Source organism: Vulpes lagopus, chromosome 4, assembly GCF_018345385.1.
Source record: "Vulpes lagopus strain Blue_001 chromosome 4, ASM1834538v1, whole genome shotgun sequence".
NCBI classification, from domain to species: domain Eukaryota; kingdom Metazoa; phylum Chordata; class Mammalia; order Carnivora; family Canidae; genus Vulpes; species Vulpes lagopus.
The window spans coordinates 123,909,241-123,937,068 of NC_054827.1; the positions used below are offsets into that span (position 1 = coordinate 123,909,241).

Here is a 27,828-nt window from a genome sequence, read left to right on the forward strand (position 1 = left end):
AGGCAAGAGTGGGGATGGTGGCAGGTAGGTCCTCTTGGTAAGCAATAAATTCCTGAAGAAATCAGTGTTCTGGAAGGATGCCTTTGAAAGCACCCTTAGAATCGTCATTATATTTGACAGATAGAGAAACTGAGGCAAAAGCACATCCTCTAAGGACATTTTGTAAGATTGTTTGATTTGTTTTTGCTTGAAATCACCCAGCAAAGTATCAGGATTAGAATTAGAACTCGGTTTCTTGCCTTCCATGGAGATGGAAGGGGGAAAGTGAAAAATCCTGCCGGACCAAATATGGGAGCTGGCAGGCAAACCATAGTTTTCTAAAGCTCTCTTTGCCTTACAAGTTGTGATCTCTAGTTGACAAGGAAGCAAATCAAATAGCTAAATGCAGAGCTTTCTGAGATGCTGAGATGCAAATTAGCCCCAACCACATGCAACTGTGTATTTGAGGTTGGCGTGCAAAATAGAGACTTTGCTTCCATCGGGCTGCATGAAAACTCACTTTGATCAATGGGCACTCTCACTCTTCCCAGGCAGGCATTGTGTAAGGCACAAGGGACCCAGTGAAAAATGAATCAGTGGTCCTGCCCTCAAGGGGTTATCAGTCTCCTGAGGGAGATACACAGAGGAGGGCACCTTGTTGGTAATCCACAGTTAGTGGTGATACTGCACCAACTGGCTAATTGGATTATAAATTTTCTGAGAATTGGAAACATTATCTTGGGTGTCTTTTATACCAGCTAACACTGATGGCCAGAATTGTAATGATGAATAATAACTCATCAGTGCTTATTCTGTGCCAGTCACTGTGCTAAGCACCTGAACATATCCGTTCATTTAAACCTTGTAACAGCTCTACAATTGCCTACCATTATTGTTCCCATCTTCACAGTGAAGGCCACTGAGACTGAGTAACTTGCCGAGAATCACAGAGCCGAAAAGTGCTGGCATTGGTGTCTAGATCCAGGCTGTCTGATTGCAGTGTGGAGGCTGTACCATAAAGTGCATTACTGATAAATACTATTTAATATTCTTGGCAGCCCTGGCTTTGAGACTTTTTCTACCATTTAACGACAGTGCTCTTTAGTTGATGTTTACTCTGTTCCAGTCACTGGTCCATGCATTATCTAGTTTAATCCTCATGATGAAAGTGAGGTACCTTTACACACAGTGAATAGACATGGAGAGTTTAAGTAATTTGCCTGAGATTACACAGCTACTAAGTGATGCAACCAGGATTCTGGATACTATATATATTGTATGGAGTCATATATATGACTGAATATATGTATTCTGATATCCAGAATCATATAATACATGACATTGTATAATGCATACAATATACGGAATCCTGCAATATATAGAATTTTGTGTCTGCCTTCTTTCACTTAGCATAATGCTTTCCGGGTATCTGTTATAGCATTCATCAACATTTCTTTCCTTTCTTTGCCAACAGTACTCTCTTACATGAAGATACCACATTTGGTTTATTTATTTATTCATCAGGTGATGGACATTTGGATTCTTTCTTATTTCTTGCCTATTGTGGATAATGAAGCCATGAACATCCGCGTACAAGTCTTATATATGACCTCTTATTACTAATATTTTCCCACAGTCCTTTCTCTCTCTCCCATCAGTTCAAAGGGACAGGTTCTGGAATCAGATGACACAAATTTGAATGCTGTCTCCAACATGTATCAGATGTGTGATTACAAGGATTAAGTTGCCTTTCTGAGCTTTGGTTTTTCCACTTGTAAAATGAGGATAATAACAGTAGCTTGCCTGGAAATGCTCAAATGCCTGAAGTAGATAATGCACAGTGCTCAGTTCATAATTAAACACACAATAAATGTGTGCCAGGTAAGCAATGGAAATACAAAGAGCAACCCAAAGGAGATAATGTATCCGCCCATGGAGTTTGGAGTCTAATTGCTAAGACGTGAAAAATATAATAATGAGACATAATGCAAAATAAAATAAAAATATAGTACTAGAGGAGTAGTCAGTATGAAGTTCTTTTTAGTAGAAAAAATTAAAAAAAAATCGATCTCAGTCTATAAAATAGAGACTTTTCAGTAGGTTAGAAGGCCTGGGGGGCTTTCAGCTGGAGGCAACACTTGGGTGGAAGTCCTAATGAATGAACACAGGTGGTTGGGAAAAAGTAAGAGAATGTGGGGTGAGGAGGGTATTGCAGGTGGAGGAACAGAAGGGGTAAAGGTAAAAGCTTGTCAAGTTTTCAATGTCCTCGGGGAGGGCGGTAGGTGATGAATTGGTAAGCATGCTGGAATCCTCTCACTTTGTGCGCTGGGGCTCTTGGATCACTAAGAGAAGTGATCACCATCCACAAGTTCCCGTATCTCTACCTCTCCAGCACCATATGGCAAGGAACACACCATGTGTGTTCAATTTTTTTAATTTTTTGACAATGACCTGGGTGTGCAATGGCTATTTTACCTTTTCTTGATTACAGATGAAATAGAAAATCTTTTCATGGCTTTATTGACCATTTTCTGGGCATGATACTTTCTCATCCTTTACTCTTTTGCATTTGGTTGATTTCTGATTTTTTAAAGTTTTTATTTTAATGCCAGTTGGTTAACGTATGGTTTATTTATTTATTTATTTTTAATGTATGGTTTAATATTAGTTTCAGGTGTACAGTATAGTGATTCAACATGATTTTTTATTTTTACAGTTCATTATATACTCTAGTTACTTTCTCTCAGCCTGTCTTAGACTGTAGCATTGTTTATGGTGTTTTTTGTTATGTGGTATGTTTATATGTTGATATATTCAAATGGATGGCTTGTTTCTTATACGATTTGTCCTTGTAGTATGTTGTTGACAAAAGTTTCCCCTTGCTGATCACACATGGTATTCTCCTATTTTCAAAGAGCTTGAAAATTTCTTCTTCATTTATATATTTAATCCATCTGGGATTTATATTGGGTTATGTGAGGTAGAATCAAACTTATTTATTTTTTCCATGTGAAAAGCCGTGTTTATCAAATAATTTCAACCATGCTTATCAAAGAGTCCATCTTCCCCTGTGCCATTTTGACCATACATTTGGTTTCTGTCTGCTTTCCAGGCCACCATGCTGTCCTGCTCTGTGTTCTATTTGCTTTCTTCCTTTTACATTATAACATAAGAATGCCTTCGTGTCATTATAAACCATGGGGACACGTTATTTTTAAAGATTTCTCTTTTTTTTCTAGTGGACTTATCATCGCTTCTTGAATCATTCCTCTCTTGTAGGGCAGCACATTGTTGTAGTTTTTATGCTGTTATGAATGCTCTTATGGTGAATATTTTTGTGTATAAAGCATTTACATATTTTTGGATTATGTCCTTTGGATGGATTCCCAGAAATAGAATTACTGAGTCAAAGGGCATAAATATTTTTAATGCTTTTAATTCATGGCATATATTTATTTAAAAAATTAAAGTGCATAAAGATTCTGGTAAGTTCCTGGTACTCATTATGTAGTTGCAGTCAACTGGGCTATGACAAGTCTGAGTCTGGGAATGGCTGCCCAGTGGAAGCAATTAATGCGGTCTCCTCAATAGATTTATCTTGTCTTTTTTCTTGTTTGTTTAGCACATTTTTTGTATATTCATTTATTCCGTCATTTACTAAGCACCCATTATGTGCCTGGTTCCACCCTAAAGGAGGCAGCAGGATCCCATGCTCCCAGTGAATTTTTCCAGGTGGTGGGAAGACAATAAACAAATTTAACAGTCTAGTGATAAGTACTTCCTGGAGGAAAAGCATTGACTGATGTGATAGTGAGTTGGATCCTATAGATGGCATGGTCACAAGTGATGGGGAAGCTGAGATCTGAATGACAAGGGAGAGAAAGCCAGGCCAAGTAGAGGAAAGTCATTCATCGCTTGTGGCATAGCTTATGCAAAGGGCTCCATGGCAGAGTGGAGGATGGCCCTGCAGCAGAAACAAGGTCCTTGTGGCAAGGGCCTGGATTTACAATCTGTGTGGACAGTGAAGTTAACTGCAGCCAGAGAGGAGGACCAAGTCCTGACCACAGAGGGCAGTGTATGCCCTGGCGAGAGCAGCAATGAGAAACCACCGGAGGGCTCTAACAGGGAGTGAAGCAACCGGTAGGCATTGTTTAAAGGTCACACAGGCTTCTCTGCAGAGCACATGCTTCCAGGGAACCAGGGTCCTGGTGGAGAGAAGGATGGGGAAGCGGTTATGTTGTCCAGGCTGGAGTTACTAGAGGCCCAGACAAGGGGTGATGGCAGAGAGAGAAGATGGTGGATGGGTTTCATTAAATGTTGAAAGTAGATTGATGGTAGTTGCTGACAGAGTGGAAAAGAGTGGGGTTAAGAAGAGAGGAATCAAGAATGTGTCCTGTAAGTTTGGCCTAGGGGACTGGGAAACTGGCATTACTCTGTTGGGAGGGAAAAGACTGGAGAGAAGAAGCCTGGGATGGGGTGGAAATGGGAGTGGGTCTGGCTTCAGCCATGTTCTGTCTTGACACCTCCCTGGTTCATAGGTGGGGCAGTCAATGAGGCGGCTGGTGCCACAGTTCCGGAGTCCCAGGGAGATGCTGAGAGATGTGGCACAGAGAATCTAAGTCCTCTAGTAAACAGATATGTAAATAGAGAAGAGAATGGAAACCTTCAATCATGGTCAAGATAAACTATCTTCTGAATATGCTCGTTTTCTTGTATTTAGCTTTGTGAACAAAAATCTTTTAAAAAAAATTTTCCCAAGTAGAAAGAAGGAAAAGTTTTCCTCATGTTTTCTCTTCTAAGTGGGTCCCTGATGCCTCAGTCCTGGCCCAGTCTCTTCCAATTTTTAGTGATGACTCCAGGAAATGTTCCTTCATTTGATTCTGGTGCGATTGGGTGGGTCACAAAAACAAGCTTTTGCATCTTGCGAGTGTTTCCAGAAATGTTTTCCTGCCTGCTGTGTTTATGTTGGAACAGAAAATTTGTACCTGATTTTATGATGAGCTTTTCTCAAGATATACGACTTGGTGCCTTATCACATCATGTTGCATCTCAGGACCCGTGGCACCCAGGTGCTGTGATGTAATATGAGCTACAGTGCTTACCGCTGCAGAAGGGCTACCAATGAGACCTCTGCTTTTTTTTTTTTTAATTTAAAGATTTTATGCATGAGCAGGAGGAGGGGCAGAGGCAGAGGGAGAGGGTGAAATAGGCTTCTTACTGAGCAGGGAACCCAAGGTGGGGCTCCATCCCAGGACCCTTAGATCATAACCTGAGCCAAAGGCAGACACTGAACTGACTGAGCCACCCAGGCACCCCAAGACCCCTCCTTCTAGAATAATGCCTTGCTGTGTCATTTTCAAAAGGGATTTTGCATGGGGTCCCTAATATATTATTTTTGATATGTTAGAGTCTATGTCTCCATGTTGGAGTGGAAAACAGGAAGTTTAATTATGAAGAAAACATTAGTTCTCCTTCACCAGAGGAGAACTATCAGAATGATACAGATCAGAATTGGCACTGAAGCTCTGTGTATAGAACTGAATGTTCAGGGATCAAAATGATTAGGAATCAAATTCCAGGGTTGCCTCTTACTTGGTCTGTGACCACCTGAGGCATCAGTTTCCTCACATAAATTGTACCAGTTTGATCATGATACTGTAAAGTCTAGGAAATAAGTCATTGCAGAACTCTTAGCATTTTCATTGATTCATATAGTAAATATGTAATACCGCTATGTACCAGGCATGTGAACAGAAAAGAGAGTGGAAGTGTTCAACCGTAATGAAAATACAACTATTGTTTTTCTTCAGAATTTCAAAAATATGCTTGGTTTTCATTAAATAAATATTTATTTTGTTAATTATATGATTATAATAATAAAAAACCCAAATACTTAGCTGTTGCATTTTGGCTAGCTATTTTGTGCTGTATATGCCAAATGTATGGATATAGAGCCTACCCTCATAAAGCTTACAGGAATAAAAAAAATTATTCTTTTATCATAGTTATGAAAAGTCCAGTGGCAAAAAGCTCAGCTTTGGGTGCATAAAACATGTATACATCTTAGTCATTATTTTTAGATTATCATACATAACATTTCTCTCCAGAATGCTCACAATTAATTAATGGTTTATTAGGTCAAGAATGAAGATTGAAATACATGAATTTTCCTGGTGTATGGGGGAAAAGGCACTGATGTATCTTTTGCTCAAGAACCGTATCTGCCAGATGCCAAGACTTGTCTTTCTGCCTGTTTTAATGCACTTTCCCAAGGCAGTGTTGACGAACACTAAAGAGTGAAATATATTGAGCACTTTCTGAAGGGAAGCCTTGAATTGCGAGTTGAACCCTGAGATGTTCTATCAAGACACATAATTTACTAGTTGATACCATGCAGTTTAAAATTTCTGTTAAAATGATAGCTAATGTTTATTGTTAAATAAGATGCAATTTAAGCGAGAATGAGCAAAATCATAGATGACAAGGAGAGAAGAAAAATGCAATCCCTGGGACATGAGCATTAAAAAAAAAATCCCATGATAAATGAAAAGAGGGGATTTAGAATGCTCTGCCTGTGTCCATCAAATGCTCTTGCAACTACTGTTTGGTTAGAGCAACTGAGGCTACCATATTACTTTTATTCCTGTGTCTTGATGTAGAATTTCACAGATGTGCTTTGGGCTATATGTTCAAGAGGGGGAACCCCAAACATTTGGTGCACTTAGGGCTATTGGATGTTGAAACAAGTAAGAAGACCATAGATATCTGGAAGATTACTGTTCTGGATGAAAGAACATCATGATAGAGTGGTTATAAGAGCTCAAACTCAAGAGCCAGGGTCCTTGTGTTTGAACTCCCTGCGGCTTGATTGCTACGTGATCTTAAGCAAATACTGAACTTCTCTGTCCCTTGATCTTCACATTTATGAAATGGGGTTCTTAGAAGGACTTATCCTATAGGATCTCTGTGAAATTTCACGAGTTTGTATTATTCAAAGCGTTAGGAATGATGGCTGGCACATAGTAAGTGCTCTGTGATGGTTGACTACGATTATTAAATGTGGCTAATTTGGAATAAACCCGGTTTGATACGAGGCTTTCTGGTTGGAAGAAAAAGTGACTGGGGATTAAGGAAGTGAAAAGGCTTTTGTAGTTAGAGAAAATAAGTGACCCGCACTCCCTTAGTACAAGGGGGCTTCCACGAAGGGAAAGGCATGAGGCTGGGGGTTTTTATTGTCTCCTGTCTCAATATAGGAGTGTGATTGGCAAAGAAATTTTGGGAAAGCAAGTCTGATCCAATGTGCTTCTTCCCATGTCCTTGAGCACGTTCATTTTTTCTTCAGCGTCTTCTGAGGGAGGTTAGCTGACATGTGCAAAATGGGAGTGACCCAACTGGTAAGATACAAATTAATAGAGTGCTGTCCATGTGTGAGTACAAGGAGGCAGGGTTGTAAGATGTTATTTTCTAGAACCACAAGATACTAAAGAAAGGCAGTGCTCTTCTCATCTTCCTGTTTCCAGACCCCTTCACACACTCTCTCCACTTTGACCTGTTTAAGTTTATTTTCATAAAAAACACATTTTTTCAAGAAATAGATGCTTTATGTATGGTTTCATTCTTTAGAGGGGGTGTATGTGTGCCACGTGACAAGTGGTTGCCATGGTAATTTCTCATTATTGTTGAATTGAAAAATAATTACTCTGGCAAAAATCCCACATAACCTGTCAGTACTTAAGTTACAGATGCCGGGGGGCAGCCCTAGCACCAGGATCCTGTTTTTGGTGGAGAGGGACAGAGATGGGAAGAGGAGAGAATCTGGGATGGAAAGAAAATGCTTTTGTGGATTTTTAAATGTAATTAAGCCTCTTTTCTGCTCTTTGACCTGAGTGTATCTCTCATCCTGATATATGATTTGGCTGCCAGGGATACTCGGACTCACCTGTGAGATGGACGAAAGGACCAAGGATTTTAATCACAGAAATGCATACAGGAGTTTATTTGGAGTGGAGAAGCTTCTGTGGCATTTTTGCCTAATTAAAATATACGAGAATTGTCGACATCACACCCCCTGCCTGTGTTTAGGTTGAGTTAATTTCATCTTTATTTACCTGGAGGCTGCTCTCTGCTATTGTTACTTTCCAGCTTTGGGAAAAGAATCCACTTTCTTATTAATATTCACTAAACACTAAATATGTGCTGTTCAGATACCAAACAATAGCAAGGATTGGAAGGATCTGTTTGTTTGGAAAACGCATGGCCTTGATCAGGAGCCTTGTGGCTGGCAGGGTGTACAGAGTGGGATCACCACCTCCTCCCACGCTGATTCTGTTTCATGAGTTATTTTGAAGGACCATGAAGAGCCTAGGCTTTCGTTCTTGTGTCAGCATCAAGAAATAATCCTCCTTTTGGTGAATGAAGCCCCGGAGATACCCTCTGCTTTAAGAGAATAATAGGAAAACTGTTTAATTTCATTTTTTAATTTAATAGTTTGTTATTATTCCATTATTGTGTCTTCTTTGGACTCTTAGATGCTCATCCTTCTCCTGGCAGGCTGGACTTTGTTTTGTAATTAGGTCGATCCTTTTATTGGATACTGCTTGGAAAAAGACATTGCTTAGAAATGCACCTTGTTTCATTTTTACCCATGCATCAGTCCAACCAGAAGTATTCAATTTGGAAGCACAGAGACCTCCTTATATAAGAGTTAAAATATAGACAAGTACATACCCTATACCTAGGTACGGGCAAATTAGATAAATGCCCCAAAGAACTTCTTACACATGTGCACAAAGGGACACTATAAAGATACTTATCTCATCATTGTAATAGCAAAAAATTAGAAACTATCTAAAGATCATTAGTAGCAAAATGCTTAAATAAAATACATTACATTCATTCAGTGCACTGCCATGTAGCTTATACAGGGAAGAAGAGGCCCTAATATATAAAATAGATATGTCTCCAAAAAGCAATGTTGAATGAAAAAAAAAAAAAGGGCAAGTTTAAGGAAAGAAACATAATGTACAATATCATTTAAATAAAATATTAAAAACATAAAATAAGACTGTATATGAATGGAGTCATGCATGTGTATAAATATAAAAGATGGGGTAGGGAGAGCCATATGAATTCCACAAGACAGTTGCTTATGGGAGCCTGGGGGAGGGGAGAAGAAAACAGAGCAGGATATGGGGACCCAGGACATTTATTTTTATTTATAATTTTTAATTCCTTTTAAAAAGGAAAATAAGATATCATTTTAATAATTGTTAATTCTGGATAACGGGCCCATGGGTCTTCACATTATCTTCTATTATCTATTTTAAAAAATTAATAAAGTAAAACCTCACTTACTTAAGTTACAGTCAGTAAAGTGTATTCATTTAACCAACATTTTGCTGAAAAGCACAAGAAAAATACCCCAAAGGTGGCGCAATAGAGTGGCGATGTGGGTATGAGATCATTTTGAAAATTTCTGTCTCCATGTGAACTTCTCACATGCACGGGTGGTGCATCTGCTCACACAAAGTGAAAGAGACAACTTAGCTTGAACGCCATCCTGGTTCCCTGGCCACTGAGTTTAGACTCTCACGACTCCCAGGGTCCTAGCTGGAGAGTTTGTGTGGGTATGGCCTTTCCATTTGCTCATTCCATTTTCCTGTTCCTTATTGGGTCCTCTATAGGTGGGAGCTCTACTGAGGATGGAGCCATACCTAATGTCTCATCCCTTCCTTCCTTAAGTATTTCCCAGTTTACTACAGGATTATAAGACAGTGATTCAATTATACTTTGATTCATGTGCTAATGGGGATAGAGTTTTCAAGGTTTCTCAGCATAGGAGACAGTGAAAAAGGAGTGCAAAGACTGGGGCTTGGCCTATGCTGTGCATCGCAGGCCAAAAGAGCAACATATGCAAAGATAGGGAGGCAGGCAATGGTTAACCAGGAACCCTTGGTTCATAAAGATAAGTTGTGTGAGGTCCTTTGGCTACACACAGGAAAATTGGCTGTGTCTGGTGCCTTTTTAGTGTGATAAGAATGGCTTTTCCCTCAGTATCTTTTACCATGTACATAGCAAATGTCTTATCTATTATAACTACTAGAAACTGATGTGCACACCCATCCCATACATCTAGCAATATGATTGGTTGGGCCCTTGGTTTGTTTTTGAGGTAATTTACCATAACCTTTACTTGGAAGTACCAAAACGTTGAATTTGGCCTACTTGTCAGTCTCAAGGCACCTCTAGGCTAATCTCCAAGTTTGATTTGAGGGGATTAAGATGCACCTCATCCCCTTCAAACTTCAGATTTGGTGAGCTTCTCTTTGTAATCCTTGCTTCAAAACACTTTGGAAACTTTACTCATGCAGCCTCCGACTGGTCAACTTGCTGAGCTTGGCCACGTTGTCCACTTTGCAAGGAAAACTGGGAATTTTGTGGTTCTTCCATTTCTCCAAAGATGGAGGCACTATGTTTACAGTCAAGAGGTGAGAGTACAGCCTGTAGATACAACTGCAGAATGTTAACCAGTCATTTTTCCTTATATTCCCTCAGTCCTTTGCTCTTCTTCACATGTGGCCAAGCAGAACACCTGTGGCCTTTGCAAGGCTCATATCATTCTAGATGACTGAAGTTGAATGACAGAGAGACTGATTTGTTATCATTGCCCACAGCTCATGAAGCGGCTGTGAGCTAAGAACTGAGCTTCTACCACTCAAGACTGTCCGATTTCTGCCAGAGGTTTCTTACTTGGTTCCATAGAAGCCTTTGTAGCTGCATTTCAGCTAGCCTGGACACCTAGCCTTGTTATTATGCAAATGTCTTCCACCAATTGTCTAACTGATCCCAGAAACTATAGGAGGCAGCAGAATAGAAGGAAGGGGTATATAAAGAAGAAGCTGATTTCCAGGGCAAGCATATGAATTTGAGGGAAAGGGGACAAAAATCTGAAAACATCCAAGTCAGAGATCTGCTCTAGCAGAATTTCCTCTAGGCAATGCTGGCCACTTCTTCTACACATGTGAACCACCTTCATCTTCAACCTAAGTTGAAAAATCACTTTTTAAGCAGAATTATTTGAAGAAAATCATGGACTTGTGGGTTCATCAATCAAAACAAAGATATTGCTCCAGTGGAGGATATTGATAATGTGGGAGGCTGTGCGTGTGTGGGGGCAGGGGATAGAACAGAAATCTGTGTCCTTTCTCATAATTTTGCTATGAACCTAAAACTGCTCTAAAAGATAAAATCAATTTTAAGAACCGGACTGGAGTCAGGCAGACTTGTAAGTGAACTTTAGATTGACCACTTTCTAGCTGTGTGATCTTTACTGAGTAGTTGAATGTTTCTGAAGTTTGGATTCTCTCTTTTAGGGTCAAAAGAAACAATAATGAATAATAATAGCTGCTATTTATTGAACATATTTATTATGTGCTAAGTGGTTACTTTTTAGCCTCAATGGGCACTGAAATTATTATTCCCATTTTACACATGAGCAAATAGATGCAAAGAAGTCAGGTGATGTGACTAAGGTCCTCCAGCTATTAAGAGGCAGGGCTTGCATGTTGAAGTCAATGTGACATAGAGGTTAGAGATATTAATTCTCTATGAGGCTGCCTGCCCGGCCCCTTGGTAGCAATTTGAACAGCTGTGAGTATAAGAGGGTACAACTCATGTAAAGCCCTTAGAACATACTGGGCTATGGTACTACTATTACCCCAGCTCCCCCTCAGCCTCCACAACATTCCTTCCATAATCTGCTTCCCTCACACGCAGTCAAAACAAGATTGGTCTATACTTGACATTTAGCAATTTTTTTGTCAAAGCTCTACTCCTTTTATTTCCTTTCTTATGTAAACACCTGTCCTCTTATAAATAAGGACTAAATTGAAAAGTTTCTATTTGTGTGTTGGGGGCAGTTGTCAATTATAATTTAAAAATTTATCAAAAATTTTATATGCCATTCTGGAAATATCTGTCAAGAGACAAAGAAGGGTCTCAACAATCAAGATCTTTTTTTTTTTTCTTGAGATTTTTATTTACTTATTCATGAGAGACACAGAAAGAGGCAGAGACATAGGCAGAGGGAGAAGCAGGCTTCCTCTAGGGAGCCTGATGTGGGACTTGATTCTAGGACCCCAGGATCATGATCTGAGCCAAAGGCAGATGCTAACCACTGAGCAACCCAGGTGCCCCAACAATCAAGATCTCTTGAAAACTTTGTAGAGTGAGTTTCTCGAGTTGGGTCTGTGATGGTATACACTAAAGGATTTCATTCATTCATTCATTCATTCATTCACTCATTCAATCAGCCCCCCCCCCATATATATATTTTGTAACTATTCTGTATCTGGCATAATTTACATGTTTCATTTGCATTTTTGAAATGTTCTTCTAACCAAAGCCAATTGACTTTTGTGTGTGTGTATAGTTACCCAATGTAACCTTCTCTTATCGCACCTGTCCTAACACTTCCTGAGACACTGACTCATCTTGTTACATTGCAGTTGGTTGAATTGAAGAGCATGTCCCCTTCCTGGATCGTTATGTCTTTCTTAGCACCCGCCAACACTTGCATGTCTAGGTGGAATGGACCCCGTGCCACTGTTCCTAGGCAATTGTTACACCTCACTTCAACCCGAGTCCTCCCTCAGCCTGGGTTCTCCCTGGGCTTTTCCTTTTCACTGCTCCATTTCCTAGTGGGAATGCCAGAAACCCAGAGTTAGGTTCCAGGTAAACGCAGGTGCAGGATCTGATCTAGTCACGGGGCCTATGAGTAGTCACCAGGGCAAAAGAGAGTTGATACATCTCTGTTCTGAGTTTTAATTTTGTTGCAGGCAGGTGCCTTTGCCAGGTAAATGCATTATGAGTAGTGAGATGAGAAGAAACACGCTTGATTCATCAACAGGCTGCTTTACAAAGTGCATTTTTGATGCGGTTCTTTACAGCATGCAATGTTTTATCACTTACAAATGATGTTAAAGATGGCAAGTAGAGGCAGGAAAGGAGCATTTTATTGATCTTCACTGTGTCCTGGGCATTCTGTTGGGCACTTAAGGCCCACTCATTTATTTAATCCTCACGTCAATCCTGAGAGATAATTATTATTGTTGTTGTTATTGTCACATGTACTCTGCAAGAAAATTACTACTGTTGTGTTCTTATTATTTTCCTCAACTTGCAAGTCAGGATACAGGCTCAAGGAGGTAAAATAAATTGTCCATGCTCACATAGCTGGGAAGAGACAGTGTTGGGATGAAGCCTGAGTCTGAAGATTGCCCATGGGAGTGAGTTCTGCCACTGATGTCGTATCACTGATGGTACTTACTGCATGGTGCTAGATGGGATGCTGTGGCATTCTCCTGGGTGTGAGTCCTGGCAGCATGGCAGCACCGTGAAGCAAGGAGCTGGACAAAGAAACCAATCTGAGACAAAATACTCCCTTTCCACTCTCCTTTCTTTCCAAGTCTTTTTTTTTTAAGATTTTATTTATTTATTCATGAAAGACACACACACACACACACACACACACACACACACACACACAGAGGCAGAGACAGAGATAGAGACAGAGGGAGAAGCAGGCTCCACGCAGGGAGCCTGATGTGGGACTTGATCCAGGAACTGTGGAATCACGACCCTAGCCGAAGGCAGACGCTCAACCACTGAGCCACCCAGGCGTCCCCCTTTCTTTCCAACTCTTAACCTCTGCCTTTGCAAAGACTGCCAGTGAAATGAGTCAGGTAGAATCTGGGGTCTGAGTTGAAATCTCAGCTCCACTATTTATTGGCTGAGTGTACTTTACATTTGTGGCAAATTACCTTTACCACCTGTGCTTTGGTTTCTGCAGTTGTAAAGTAGGGATAATACATAATGTGAGTGGCTTCATTCATTCACTGAACAACTTCTGTTGAGTAATACTATGGGCTCGACACCATTAGGAGCCTGGGAGACGTAAAACAGAGCCCCTCCTCAGAAAGAAAGTTATACAGGAGAGAAAGAGTAAAACAGAGCCCCTCCTCAGAAAGAAAGTTATACAGGAGAGAAAGGACAAAAAACCAACAAACCAAACAGCAAAACCACCCCAAAACAGCACCAAACAAGAAACAGGGAAGTAGTAAGGAGTGAGAGGGAAAAATACACATCAAGTACTTAGAATAATGCTTGGCATGTGGTAAGCACTCAATAAATGTTAACTATTATTCTTTTTCCATCTGTCTAGCAATTTGAAATAAAATAAACCAGGATACCCAGGCTCTCAGTTGGGGTTTCTTTCCACAGCTGCTTCTTCCACTTCCAAGCCCACTGATTTTTCTAGAAACTCTGACAGCTTCCATGACACCCAGGCTTCATGCTGTGGTCTTGGGTCTGGAGGGAGGCTGCCTGTTGGTTGCTCACTTGGCTGCCTCCTGCTAGTGGGTTTGAGCCCTTTGAGGGTAGGGACCAGCCTCTCAACCAGCTGTGTGCTCTGAGGGCCTGCACGTAATAAGTGCTCAATAAATATTTGTTTTTGAGAAAAAAAAAAGGGGGAGATAGTTTGTATGTGGAGCCATGAATCGCCCCTGGGTGCTTTTATATTTACTGTGTTTTACCAAGAAAAGTGTTGGCTTTCGGTGTGGTGATTGGGAGGAAGCCAGGAAAAAAAAAAAAAAGAGAGACCAAAAAATTCATTTGCTTGAGCTGTTGCTCTTCTGAAATGAGAACAGACAGCATCAATCTTCAGTGGTCCTTTAATTATTCTTGCCAGGACTGAAGGCTCATTCCTGACGCCTGCCAGTGACAACAACTTAATGTTGTCATAAGCAGAGCAGCTTAACGGGAAGAAGAGAGGCTTGCAGTATCTCAGCCAGGGCCAGGGCCGTGGGGGCCCCTGAGTGGGGAGCTGCCCTTCCCTCATCTGACAGGCAGCTGCAGAACATCTCCTCCCAAAGTCTGACACTGACCAGCAATTCTCTGGGAAAAGATGTCCTTAAGAATTTGGGGGTGCCGGGGGCAAGATGCAGAGCACAAGGCCGGGTATGATTCCCCATTTTGAATATGGCACTCAGTGTAACCTTCCTATTCACTGTTTGTAGGAACCCCTGTCCCCCTCAATGATTAAGAGTGATTTTAACTGCCTTAAATTGGGTCAGGTTCAAAGTGTTTTCTGGATGAGCAAAAGGAGCTAAACCCAAGACAAACAGAGTTCACATGGATAGTTTGCATTCTGCTGAACTGTTCTATTTTTAATAAGCATGTTAATAGCAAGGCAACAAGATTACCTATAATCTTAAAACAATCCTCCAGAACAATCTATATGTGTGTGATGGGTGTTTGTGCAACGAGTACCCCAAGTATTATCTATCTTTGTATACCCATGTGGCAATACGTGTTTCTCATAGGATATTTGCATAGGGTAGGGCTACCAATCACACACACCCCTTATTGCATTAATCGTCTTAAAAATGTACTCTCCTTAACCTAGTTGCGATATGGCAGTTTCTGTTTGTAAAATCAAATTCTTAAAAGAGCAAAGAGAAAAAGAGACCAAAAAGAAGTTGAAATGTGTTTTACATTGAATGTAAACCCTGTTGTTAAAAAAATGTCACACTGTGTTCCAGAGTCTCCCCAAATATGTCCTGGAGAATTAATTTTCATTCAGTTTACATTAACGAATTTATTGAATTGGAATTCAGTCCCCATTTGAGGCAATTAGTTTGAGTGACCACATGCTCGCCCACCCGCCTTCTAGAACACCCACACACATATATGCTAAATAACAAGCAAGTGGTGACGGGGTTTGTCTTTGTTTTTCCTTTTCTTTTCCCCTTTTGAGGTATTTTCTGTACTTGCCTGTTAAATAAATTATCTGTCTCTTTGCAGGATAGTGACAACCTTTGGTGGGACGCATTTGCCACCGAGTTTTTTGAAGACGATGCCACATTAACCCTTTCATTTTGTTTGGAAGATGGACCAAAGCGATACAGTAAGAAAGAAGTTTATTTTTCTAATATTCCTTCTTTTTGCGCCTGTAAGAAAACCACAGGGGTCTTCGGAGAATAGCACAGGGCTGACAGCCTGACAATAACACCTCCACTCCTGACGAGGTTCTTGCTTTCGATCAAGGCATTGTCACCGGGTGGCAGCCTGAGTCGGCTGTGAGAGCTTTCCTTCGAGGCTGAGAATGTTTGGGCACCTGTCTGTTTAGAGAGCGAGGCAAATATGAACCAAGTCACCCAATGATAAGTGGGAGCTGGATTGCGGGGTTTGCATCTGTCTCTTTCCTGTGACCCTCCTTTATCCTTGACAGCTGACACTTAACACCCAATGTTCTGCTTCTGAAGGTTCCTTTAAAAAAAGAAATTCTCACAGTCACTGTATCAGCCACAGCCTCCTAATTTCTTCTTATCAATTATCTCAGGTATTTATTTGACAAGTGCTATCTTTTCTTCGGGGTGGAGGGGGCCATCGCTGCTTTGAACATACAGTTTTGGATTAGTGTTGACAGAATTATAGTTCCTTGTCTTTCTGGCAAGTGATAACTCTGTAAAGATCCTCAAATTACTGCCTGTGGCACGTTGGGTAGCAGCTGATCTGTCCTGATTAGGTTCAGCCAACTTGTCAGAGATCAGATTTGCTAGTTGTGCTATAAGACCAAGAGGCAGAGAAACATCAGCACAAAAGCAATTAATGTCTGGTTAGATCAGAAAGAGATGTGTTTTCAGAAATCAGCGTTGCACGTATGAAAGGATCTGTCAGAGGGTAAAACATCCTAAATGTCACAAACACGGAGATGATGATGGAACCAGCCACTGTATGTATGAAAAAGTCAATCCAGAGCATTGGGCAATTGATAGATAATAGGGCTCATGATAAACATGATTAAAAGCTCTGCTTGTTGCTAAATGTATTTGAAAGCCACTAGAGGGTTTTTTTAAACTTTAGAGGACTTTGGACAACTTAGTAGTATTTTGATCTATTGTATGATGAGCTGATTAATTATGCTACTATGTGCCTGGTGATGTCGCCCAAGTGGCGAACTGGGGAGAGCAGGACAACTTGAGTTTGCTGCCCAATTGGAACTCATTGCCAGGAGCAGCTCTTTAGATTTCTTTGTTGTGAGCTTTTAAGGGCATGGAACATTTCTAATAAGTATTTTGGGCGAGGGGGGCTGCTGGTGTGCTGTTTTAGAGTGTCTTTGCATTCAACATAAAGACTCCTACTGTAAGCACTGGCACGCCCAGCTCATGGGGGTCCTGAAGAGTTAACCTGCTTTCCTGTGTGTGGGGGGTGCCTCCTAGCAGCCTCATGCCCTGGAGAGGAGGAGAGTCGGGTGCAGAAGCTGCTGTTTCAGAAGTCCCAGGAGATAAATGAACTCAGCAATCCAACAATTACTCTCTCCCCAAAAGCCTGCCTGATCAATGGTGAATAATTCCAAACCATGCAGTCATCCATCCTCTGAGCCTTCTTATTTTCTTTTGAGGCATAAGCTCAGATAACTTCAAGTTATTATTGTTTTATGTTCCTGTGGGTTTTTGTTTTGTTTTGTCTTTCTGGTTTTTGGTTTGCGAATCCATCCGGGTCTGCTCAGAGAACTAGAATGACAGTTTTAAAGCCTGTACTAATATACAGAGTCTCGATCTTCCTCCCTGTCCCCCCCTCCCCCAACACCAGGGTAAGGCATGATCGGTACCCATTTAAGATCTTACTTATACACATATATGCACAGGAGTAAACGCCTGACTATAAGCCATTGTTGTCCAGGTTTCTTTGTTTCCGTGAGCCAAAATATTTCCTGAGCAGAGAAGAGAAACAAAGATGATTGACAGTTTGGAGCCGAGTCTCATCAGCTGCTTTGCTGACAGCCTGGTGATGTGCACATGCTGCTGATGTGCGGGCAAGTGACAGCTGATTGACAGCCCAGGACGGGGAGACAGGGAAGATGAAGCATGCATAGAACGCCTGACGCACACTGTTTATGCAGCGCTCCAAGCTTTGGCACGGCCACCTTAACCCATTCGCGGTCCAGGCAGTCTGGGCCAGGCAGGGAAAACACCTGCCGGCCCTGGACTGGATGCTTCAGCTCTTCCTTGAGACCTCCTGGGGAGCCGACAGCCCTGGATTTCTGAGAAAAAAAAAACAAGACTTCGCTGTTATATTTCTATATGTAAAGAATTTCCCAAAATTACATTTATCTTAGGTACTGAGAAGTATGCCAGATGGGGCTTATTTAGCCCTTACCAGAAATTTCTTTTTTTTCCTTTTCTCTCGCCATGACTCTGTGTTTACAGGGTCCGTCTGGCTCTAGGATATCTTATCTCTAAGCTACAGTAAACCCCATAATATGTGTTGGCTTATTTATTTGGTGTCTGTCACCGTCCTATTAGAATGTCATCTCCGTGTGAACACAAGCTTTATATTATGTATTGATGAATTTTCAGATTAATACAGGAGCTTGTATGTAATAGATGCTCAATAAATAGTTGTTGAATGAATGAATGAATAAATGAATGAATGATTGAATGAATAAAGGACATTTGGGGAAAAGTTTATAACACCAAACAGAATGTTGGCAAAACAGTTCCTTGACCTAGATCACTAGACTTTCTAAAACAGGAAGAATGTAATCCACAGTACTCTGCTGGCGTTTTCAAATAAGCTCTAGGATATGGTCTGATCTACTTTAAGCTATTGAGGGGTGGGTGGGTTGGGGGTGGACCAGCGATATAATAATTCAGGAAATAATTATGCTTTCGGAGATAGCATACAGTTTTTTTTTTCCAGAAAACTCCTCCGTATTGATCATGTTCCTCCCACCACTCCAGTCCTCAAGCCCTTTCCTCTCCTGATGGGGGTGGAGTTCCTTCCCCAGGTGGGATATAATTGGGCCAGATGGAGACTGCTGATGTCTTCCTGGAAGACCAGGGGTGAGGTTGGTGTCGAGAGGTGCCAGGGGGACAAGGTTACCAGGCCATGAAATTGAGCTGTGCATCCCTGCCTGGTGGAAACATCAGGAAGGTGTTTCTTCAGCAGCTAGAGAAGTGGGCAGGTCTATGAGGTAGTTTTGTCCCAGGGTGACATTGAATCTCAAGTGGAGAAGAGAGCAGGGGCAAATAATTCCCTGTTTGACAGCGGATCAGTAGTTAAAGACTGTTGGATTTGAAAAGCATCTTTTCTGAAAATAGAAACTTGGTCTAGTGAGCCCCAGCTGGTGAGTCATTGGAACTTAGGTCGGCTGAGTCCATAGTCCAAGCCAAGGCACCCTCCCTTCCCTACCCCCATCTTATGTCTATATCATCCCATTGCTAAAGGGGAAGGAATGGATTTGTCAATTCACACATTTCCTGGAACATAAGTCATAAATGATTACCAAGGCTTAGTTGATACAGAAGGCCAGGGAAGCAGAGGAATGGGATTCTTATGCCCTCTCTTCACTTACTTTATAGTGCTAAGTCCAGGGATGTTGTTTCCCTTCCCCATCTTTTACAAAAGTGATTGTTCTCAGTTTGATCAGTCACTGTGAGCCTCAAGGAAGTACTTCTAGTTCTCTGTGCCTTTTTGAGCATGTAGTAGAATTGTGTCCCATACCATCCTATCCCTCTGTGACCATCACAAGCACCCTCTGGGTGATGGGACTGGGAAGCCCCTCAGGAGACTTAGGCTGTGTCCAGGTCCACGTTGGCTATGTTCTTCGTCTGTAGGGAATATGTGGTTCCTAGTGCATTCATGAAACCTCTCTTAACTGGGAGAGGTGCAAGGAGAAAGTTCTGATTCTCATGACATTGGGGAGGGTGGGACATTGCACCATGTAGCATACATTTTGGGATGTTAATTCGTGCTTTGATTGGTAAACAAAACTTCCATTTCCTCATCTGCAAGATGTAATACTACCGTCACTGGCTTGGGGTGAAAAATCAAGTGAGATAATAGAAAGAGCCTCAGACCACTTGAAGCATGCTGGAGGCAGCACTGATTATTACTACTGATAATAATGCACAGCTTTGGCATTCACATAGCTTCTGTGAGGGTGAGAAGCTTACCATCTGGCAGGGGCTTTTCTAGTGTGCTCAATGGGTAGAGCTTGCTGCAGAGACTCGCTAGTCAGCTGGGAACCACATGACCACGCACTGATGGGCAGTTTCTACTGAAATGCAGCATTGAAGAGACTACGTCCTCCCAGGCTTTCCACAGAAACTCAGTTATTTCTGGTATGTAGGTTATGTTCAGGAGGAGGGGAATAGACAGGGGAAGGGTGATTGAGAATGTGTGGAGCTTTGCACTCAGAGGGGCTGAAGACTCCAAACACTAAACACTAAACCTGTTTAGGTTGGCGTTGCCTAGGAAATTAGGGTAAGAAGTGATATAACTACTAAAATGCCATCTCGTTTCAGGGCTCTGCCCATTGGCCTGCTTTTCAGGAAGAAGGGTTCAGGTGGGGCTTTGCTTCTGAGACCTGAGCTCCAACCCAGCTTTGTCTTTTTTTTTTTTTTTAAAGATTTTATTTATTTATTCATGACAGACACACACACACACACAGAGAGAGAGGCAGAGACACACGCAGAGGGAGAAGCAGGCGCCATGCACTGGGAGCCTGATATGGGACTCATCCTGGGTCTGCAGGATTACACCCCGGGCTGAAGGGGCTGAAGGTGGTGTTAAACCGCTGGGCCACCGGGGCTGCCCTAGCTTTGTCTTTTACTACTTGTGTGATTTGGTATGCATCACTTTCTGAGCATCAGTGGCCTCATCTGAAAAGTGAGAGCGTGTTGAAATGATGTATATAAAGTTCTCAGCAGAGTTTTTAGCACCTTGAAAATGCTACTTAAGGGATCCCTGGGTGGCTCAGTGGTTTAGCGCCTGCCTTTGGCCCAGGGCACCATCCTCTCTTTCTCTCTGTGTCTATAATAAATGAATAAATTAATTTAAAAAAAAGAGAAAATGCTACTTAAATAGCTATGTTTGATTGAATTCTACTGTGTGCATCGGTGACTCTAGATTGAGATCCAGGACAATTCGGATAAAATTGTCATTAAATTTTTAAAAATTAAAAAAAAATCTTTTTAGAGAGAGAGTGCATGAGTGAGCACAAGCATGAAGAGGGTAGGATGAGAGAAAGAGAGAGAGAAAGAGAATCTTGAGCAGACTTCCTTCTGAGTGTGGAGCCCAGCTAGGAGCTCGATCTCACACGCCCCAGAGATCATGACCTCAGCTCAAATCAAAAGTTGGACAATTAACCGACTGAGCTACCCAGGTGCCCTATCATGAATCCTTTAACTACTATTTGTAATTTTGGGTTGGTGCGCCCAGTAGTTTTCGATCATATACTTATTTCATCTTGACTTCCATATTCTGTCTGGACTAAAGATTTCTTGAAAGACTACATGTTTACACAGTCACATTAGCCAAAGGCTATTGTTTTTCCTCTCTGTGGCTGCTGGGGGGACATTTCACTCAACAACAACAAAAAAGAAAATTGTTTTAGGACATATCATCCCCCATGCTATTATTTCCTTCTGTTGTCCTCAGTCATCCGGTCCCATTAGATATTGTGAAGAACTGCACATCAACCCCTCAGTGGAGCCATTTCTATACTTGCTGTTTCTCCTTAACATTTGCTTCCTCACATCCCTTTTTTCCTGAAAGCTCTGATAACATTGCGATATTGACGAAGTTCTTCAATTTCATCTTGTAATATGTGTTTTTATGTGTTGTGTATTTGGATGTGTCCCCCTAAGGTAGAGAAATTCTACGAGGCTCAAGTAGCTTCGCTATCTCTGGTTACTATTTTTCTCCTGCTTTTTATTGGTTCACCTCGTCCAACTGTGTTTTTATTGTGCTTGCTATATAGGAATTCTGAAAGCATTTCTCCTCTCTCCCCATCTTTTTCTTTCTCTAATAGCATATTGCATGATTAAAAATGTATTTGTGGGAAAAATCACTCCTTGAATATATGCATAGGTGTTTTGACATGACATTTAATAACTACTGTGGCACAAACATGGCCATTTAGAAAAGGTACATGCAAAAAGTGTGCAGTGGCACATGAGAAAAAGGGATTTGCAAGGCTAGAATCTGTGCATGTGTCTTTTCTATGAAGAATGTCTCTATAGAATTCACCTGAGATCTGAAAAGGCATAGGTTTGTGTCGCTGGTGCTTAAAGACCCTATGCTTTCTCAAGAGACAAGTGCCAGCTGGTCCTTGGGATCTTCTTCAGTAAAGTAATTTTCTTACTCTGAAAACTCCTCATTTTTCAAAAATTTGTAGAGGTAGAGATCAAAATTATGGCCTTTGGTTCCATGTAGATGCATTTAGTTCTTTGTCCCACTACAGCTATGTGATGTCAGCATGTGACAGGATGTTAGGCATGTTGCTTACACTATCTTAACCTCAATTTCTTCATATGCAGCATTAAGATTATAATAATGCCAACATCAGAGAGTACTAGTGAAGATTAAGTTTAAGTAAGATTAAATAACATGTAACTTTAGCCTAGTGCTGCCCATGGAAAATACTTATTACATGAATAAATAAATGGAATTAAAATAGAGGATAATTCCTGTTACTCATTCAGTCATTTGGCACATAGCAGGGAGAACTCGAGATTTGGGCAAGTCGTACCTGTCTTCTTCTTATATGGGAACCTTAAGAATTTAAAGATCAATTGGAAGAAAAACTTATATTAACAGAAAATGGTGATATATATATATATATTTAATTTTAAATGATTTTAAATTTTATTTATTCATGAGAGACACAGAGAGAGGCAGAGACATAGGCAGAGGGAGAAGCAGGCTCCATGCAGAGAGCCTGATGTGAGACTTGATCCCAGGGCCCCAGGATCATGACCTGAGCTGAAGGCAGACGCTCAACTACTGAGCCATCCAGGGGTTCCAAGATGGCCATTTAAACAAGCAAGTACCAAACTATTACAATTATGACCTGTCCAAAAAAGGGTGAGGTTTCCATTCTTTAGTTTGCTTACGGAACAAGGAGCTATTGAACACTTATTGAGTATCAGCCACTATGCTAGGCACCTGTGGGCTCCATATTTTGTTTACTGATGACCAGACAAAAGGAAATGGACTTTGCATTAACAAGTGTATCTTAGAGGAAAGAATGCACTTCCTGAGAGTAAGCCTTGATGGTTAGTTACTGGGTGATTGTGGTGTTTTCGTTACATACTGAAATAGATGTCTTTGTCTCAGATGACTCTGAAAAAATGCTTTCCTTTGCATGGAGCTGCACTAAATGGTTTCTGGGCAGCTCTAGCCTGTGAAGTTGTGATTTTAGTGTGTGACCCTTTTAAATAAAGATTTTATTTGTTTATTTAATTTATTTAGAGAGAGAGAGAGAGCACAAGCAGAGAGCAGAGGGAGAGGAAGAAGCAGACTCTCTGCTGAGCAGGGAGCCAAATGTGGTGCTCCATCCCAGGGTCCCAGGATCATGACCTGAAGGCAGACGCTTAACTGCTAAGCCACCCAGAAGCCCAGTATGTGACCCTTTTAAATGGTAGTCTTCATTAGGCTGGCAAGACTTGGAGTACATTAAGTTAGGATGAAAGCAGACTTTCATTTGAAGTTCATTTGCACCTGTACTCATTCCTTGATTCATTCATTCAGAACTCAACAAATTTCTGCTATTTGCCAGACAGTTTTTGAAAGGAAGACAGTTCATCACAAATTTTTTCATTTACTTTTGACTTCATTCTATTTAAAACCCTTACCTTGAGTTAACATAATCAACTAAGTAGTTCAAAAAGAAAATATTCTGTGGCATTAATACAAAATCTAGGACTAGCTATAAAAAAGACACGAGAGAAAGCTCATAACTGATAGATGAACGGACAGACTTCTGAAATGGAAAAAAGAGACTGAATGTCTTCCTATTTGTGGTTTCAAATTGATTATATCAAAAGTTGCAAATTGGCTGTAACAGTAGATTGAGCAGACATTCCATTCTCTCATGACTAATAGATACCACACTAATGGTCACATGAGATAATGGACAGAATAGTGCTTTGGATAAATTTAAAGCTCCAGACAAGTTAAAGATATAATTATCATATTTTTTTATTTATTTTTAAATATTTTATTTATTTATTTATTCATGATAGAGCGAGAAGCAGGCTCCTCGAGGGGAGCCTCTTGTGGGACTCCATCCCCGGACTAGGATAATGCCGTGAGCCGAAGGCAGAAGCTCAACTCCTGAGCCACCCAGGCATCTCAATTTTCATATTTATAATTGATCTTTAGGATTTGATGACTTTTAATTTTCCCTTTAAATGTTAAACTATTAAGAAATCTAGGATGACTTTTGGATCTTTTCTCAGGGGTGAAAATCCATTGTCCAAAAAAAAAAAAAAAAAAATTTCATTGTCAAATACACAGACTTGAGCATGCCAGGCCTCTGCCTTTAAGAATTTAGGAAAAAAAAATAAAAGAATTTAGTTGGGAGGTCTGAATGAGATATTAACCAGGAAGTGGACATTATGTAGTTGTTTTTGAGACTGTGTGATTAAGATAACTGTGGGATCCTGGCACATGCATTTCCTGACTCCTGTTTTATGGAATACATTCCTATTCCTATGTTCTTATGGTTCTTGAACCAAGATGGTAATATACTATAGTGAGTAACAGGATGAATGTGCCATTTTTTTCATTATCACAATGGCAGGGGGTGCTAGTGGTATTTATTGTCTGGAGGCTAAGGAAAATAAATGTTTTGCCCAATAAAAATTATTGAGAAACATCTTACTTTCTTTACTTCCAATATACTCATCATCTTAAAGATAGGGTTGCTAGATAAAATGTAAGTATACAAATGCAATTCTTGGGACATATTTATGCTACAAAATTGTTTGTTGTTCATCTAAAATTCAAAATTAACTAAGCATCCTGTGTTTTTCTTTCTTAAATCTGGGAGCCCTATTTGAAGGAACCCAGTTCATTCTCCAATATGAAATCTTGATAATTCCAGAGCAGCTAAAATGGGATATGAGCATGACCTATCTTATGAAAAAAAATCTCTAAGAGATTTGCCCGGTCTTGTTATTCACGGTGGTCTTCCCTCTGTTTATGTTTGGCAACAGTGCTCATCAGCCCCACCTAAAAAATGAAACAGCTTAATAGAGGGTGGGACTGCAGATTGAAGCCTGCCTAAATTTAAATTCAAAGTCCACATTGCAGGCATTCCACCAGCATTTGTGCAAGTGCTGAGCACATACACATGAGTGTGATAATTGCTAATTGCTTGCCTTAAAGGAGCTTACAGTTTAATAAGGGAGAGGCACATAAACAACTAACTAATGCAATAACATCAACACTGGAAGAGTAGGGGAGGCAAAGTGCCATGAGGCATTGAGAAGGGAGTGCTTAAATATACTTTTAGAGAGGAAAGACCCAGGCTGGCAAAGATTTCTTTCTAACCTTCTAAGACCCTTTTGTTTCCTACAGCCATGACAGGAAACACCTTGCCACAACACCTTGCAAATAAAAGGCTTTCAGAAATTTTTGTGGGTTGAATGAATGATGCAGTACTTGTTAATAGTGCAAATATTACTCAAGAGGTTTGATTATTTATTTTTTAAATATTTTATTTATTTATTTGAGGGAGAGAGAGAGAGAGAGAGAACAAGCACAAAAAGGAGGAAAGGCAGAGGGAGCTGGAGAAGCAGACTCCCCACTGACCTGGGGGCCCAATGGGGTCTCAATCCCAGGACCTGGAGATTATGATCTGAGCTGAAGGTAGGCGCTTAACCATCTGAGCCACTCAGGTGCTCCAAGGGGTTTGGTTATTTAGACAGACACATCATTGCATATATGCTTTCCCCCCAGTTTTAATAAGTTTCCACCATCATAATCTCAAATTGTAGCAATTCCTTTTGTATTATGGAGAAACAGAAATGTCACAGAGCAATTTGGAAGTATATCCACAAACAGAACCAGTATTTGAGACTCACATTTTAAACACCAAATTAAGATCATATCTACCGAACCCACAATATCAGGAGTGATTTTTTTTTTTTCCTTTAGTGCTTTGGCCCATGGGTTGGTAATTTCATGATTTACTTAGTCTGCTGGTCTCCTATTAAGTCCAATTGTGCCACCAGATTTCAGAGAGCAAGTAGTCCTCAGCAATGGTTGACTAGGTACATGAATCTTATTGAATGAATCTTAATGGATGCAATTTCAGTTGGAACACCTATTTATCTATTTAACATTTCTCAAGGACTTTCCATGTCATCTTTCTGTGCCCTGGCAATAAGATGAGTGAACAAAATCTCTTCCTTGGAGGAGCTAAAGTTCTAGTGAACTATAGTTTCTAGGACTTGGCTATTTGCAGGTCTTAGCCAGATCTTTTTAAATAGATGTCATCTGCTCTTGTTTATCAACTTGTTCTTAATAATGGTCACCACTATATTACATTTAGACTCTATATCCGAATGCAATATTGGTATCATTTTTTAACAAAGCATTGTGAAAAAACAGTGCTAAGCGGAGATGTATGCAGTATTTCCTTTGTATAATTCTGATTTTTAAAAAAAGATTTTATTTATTTATTCATGAGAGATAGAGAAAGAGGCAGAGACTTAGGCAGAGGGAGAAGCAGGCTCCCTGCAGGGAATCTGATGTGGGACTCAATCCCAGGACCCCAGGATCATGACCTGAGCCAAAGGCAAATGCTCAACCACTGAGCCACCCAGGTGCCCCTATAGTTCTGATTTTTGATGTTCTTACTTGGTGGGGTGAGCTTATTTGAGGCATTGTCCCCACAAGTCAATCCATATCTTCATCTTCACCTTTGTGCTATGTTTTCAGGATGTGGATGCCCCTTATTTAGGTAAATGAGGTTAAAATACAGCATTTGTTGTAGTCGGGTTAAATTAGCATTCTTTACAATTGTATTAAGCAATGGTCAAATGGATTTCATTAAGAAAGGCTCCATGATGAAATCACTCATCATGGTGTGTTTCATTATTTATTGCTTAATCAAGGTAGTCATGTTGGAGTATCTGAATTGAGGAGTTTATGGAACTTAGTGCCTTCATGTATTTTGCTTTTATTATTCATTCCAAGAGAATCAGCTTCACACAACCATCATGATATACTTGTTTCCTTTTATGAAGTGAGTCCTTTCCTAATTGAGGCTGTCTTTAATCTACTCTTCGACGATAACTTCCCTGGTGCAACATGTATCTTTAGCTTTTCAATAAGTCAGGAGGACTTCAAATTGACAACAGTGGAGGCTCATAATCATTTTGAAGATCGGTAGAAGGAGGAAGGAAGGTCACTTGGGAGCATGGTAATAAAGCTCCCTTTTTATGAGACAAGTTCTCCATCATATCTAGAGCAAATAGAGCATTGCATTATTTTTACAAACTTTTTTGAAACTACATATATCTTACTTTGTCCTGTCTTTGAATAATCTTATTTACAATTTGATTCTTTGTGTTTTACTTTTAAAAATACGTTATTTGCTATGCTAGGATAGGTTAGTTACATTGAGAACAATAAAGAAACAAAAACAAAAGAGTCTTCCAGAATCAAATTAGGAGGCAAGCCTAGTCAGTAATGTTTGGGAGGGGTTTTCCTCAAAGATGTACGTGGTATCTCTGTGCCACTCTCACATTCCAGGTAAAAATCAATCAGTTCAGATAGTTCTCAGTGAAAGAATGAATATTTGTGTCTGTGTTTCAGAATTAAGGCAAGCTTTGAAAATCATTCCAAAATTGAAGTTAGTTAAATAAAAGATACATTTGTCAATGTAAAATTTCCTCTGGAAATGTTTTGTCATGTCGTACACATGAAGGGGTACAAGTATTTGATAGTCAAATGCTACGCTGACTTACTTTATAGTTGAGGTATTTAGGA

The 27,828-nt window shown here is 40.5% G+C and overlaps 1 protein-coding gene across 10 annotated transcripts in view; it reads left to right on the forward strand.

The window, feature by feature from the left end:
- Positions 1-27,828, forward strand: part of LDB2 (LIM domain binding 2) — a 373,756-nt gene that overhangs the window by 121,334 nt on the left and 224,594 nt on the right. For all 10 annotated transcript variants that reach the window (XM_041753183.1, XM_041753186.1, XM_041753187.1 and 7 more), the window contains exon 2: positions 15,841-15,943. In XM_041753183.1, coding sequence (XP_041609117.1) covers positions 15,841-15,943 — 103 coding nt within the window. The remainder of the gene's footprint in view (positions 1-15,840; positions 15,944-27,828) is intronic.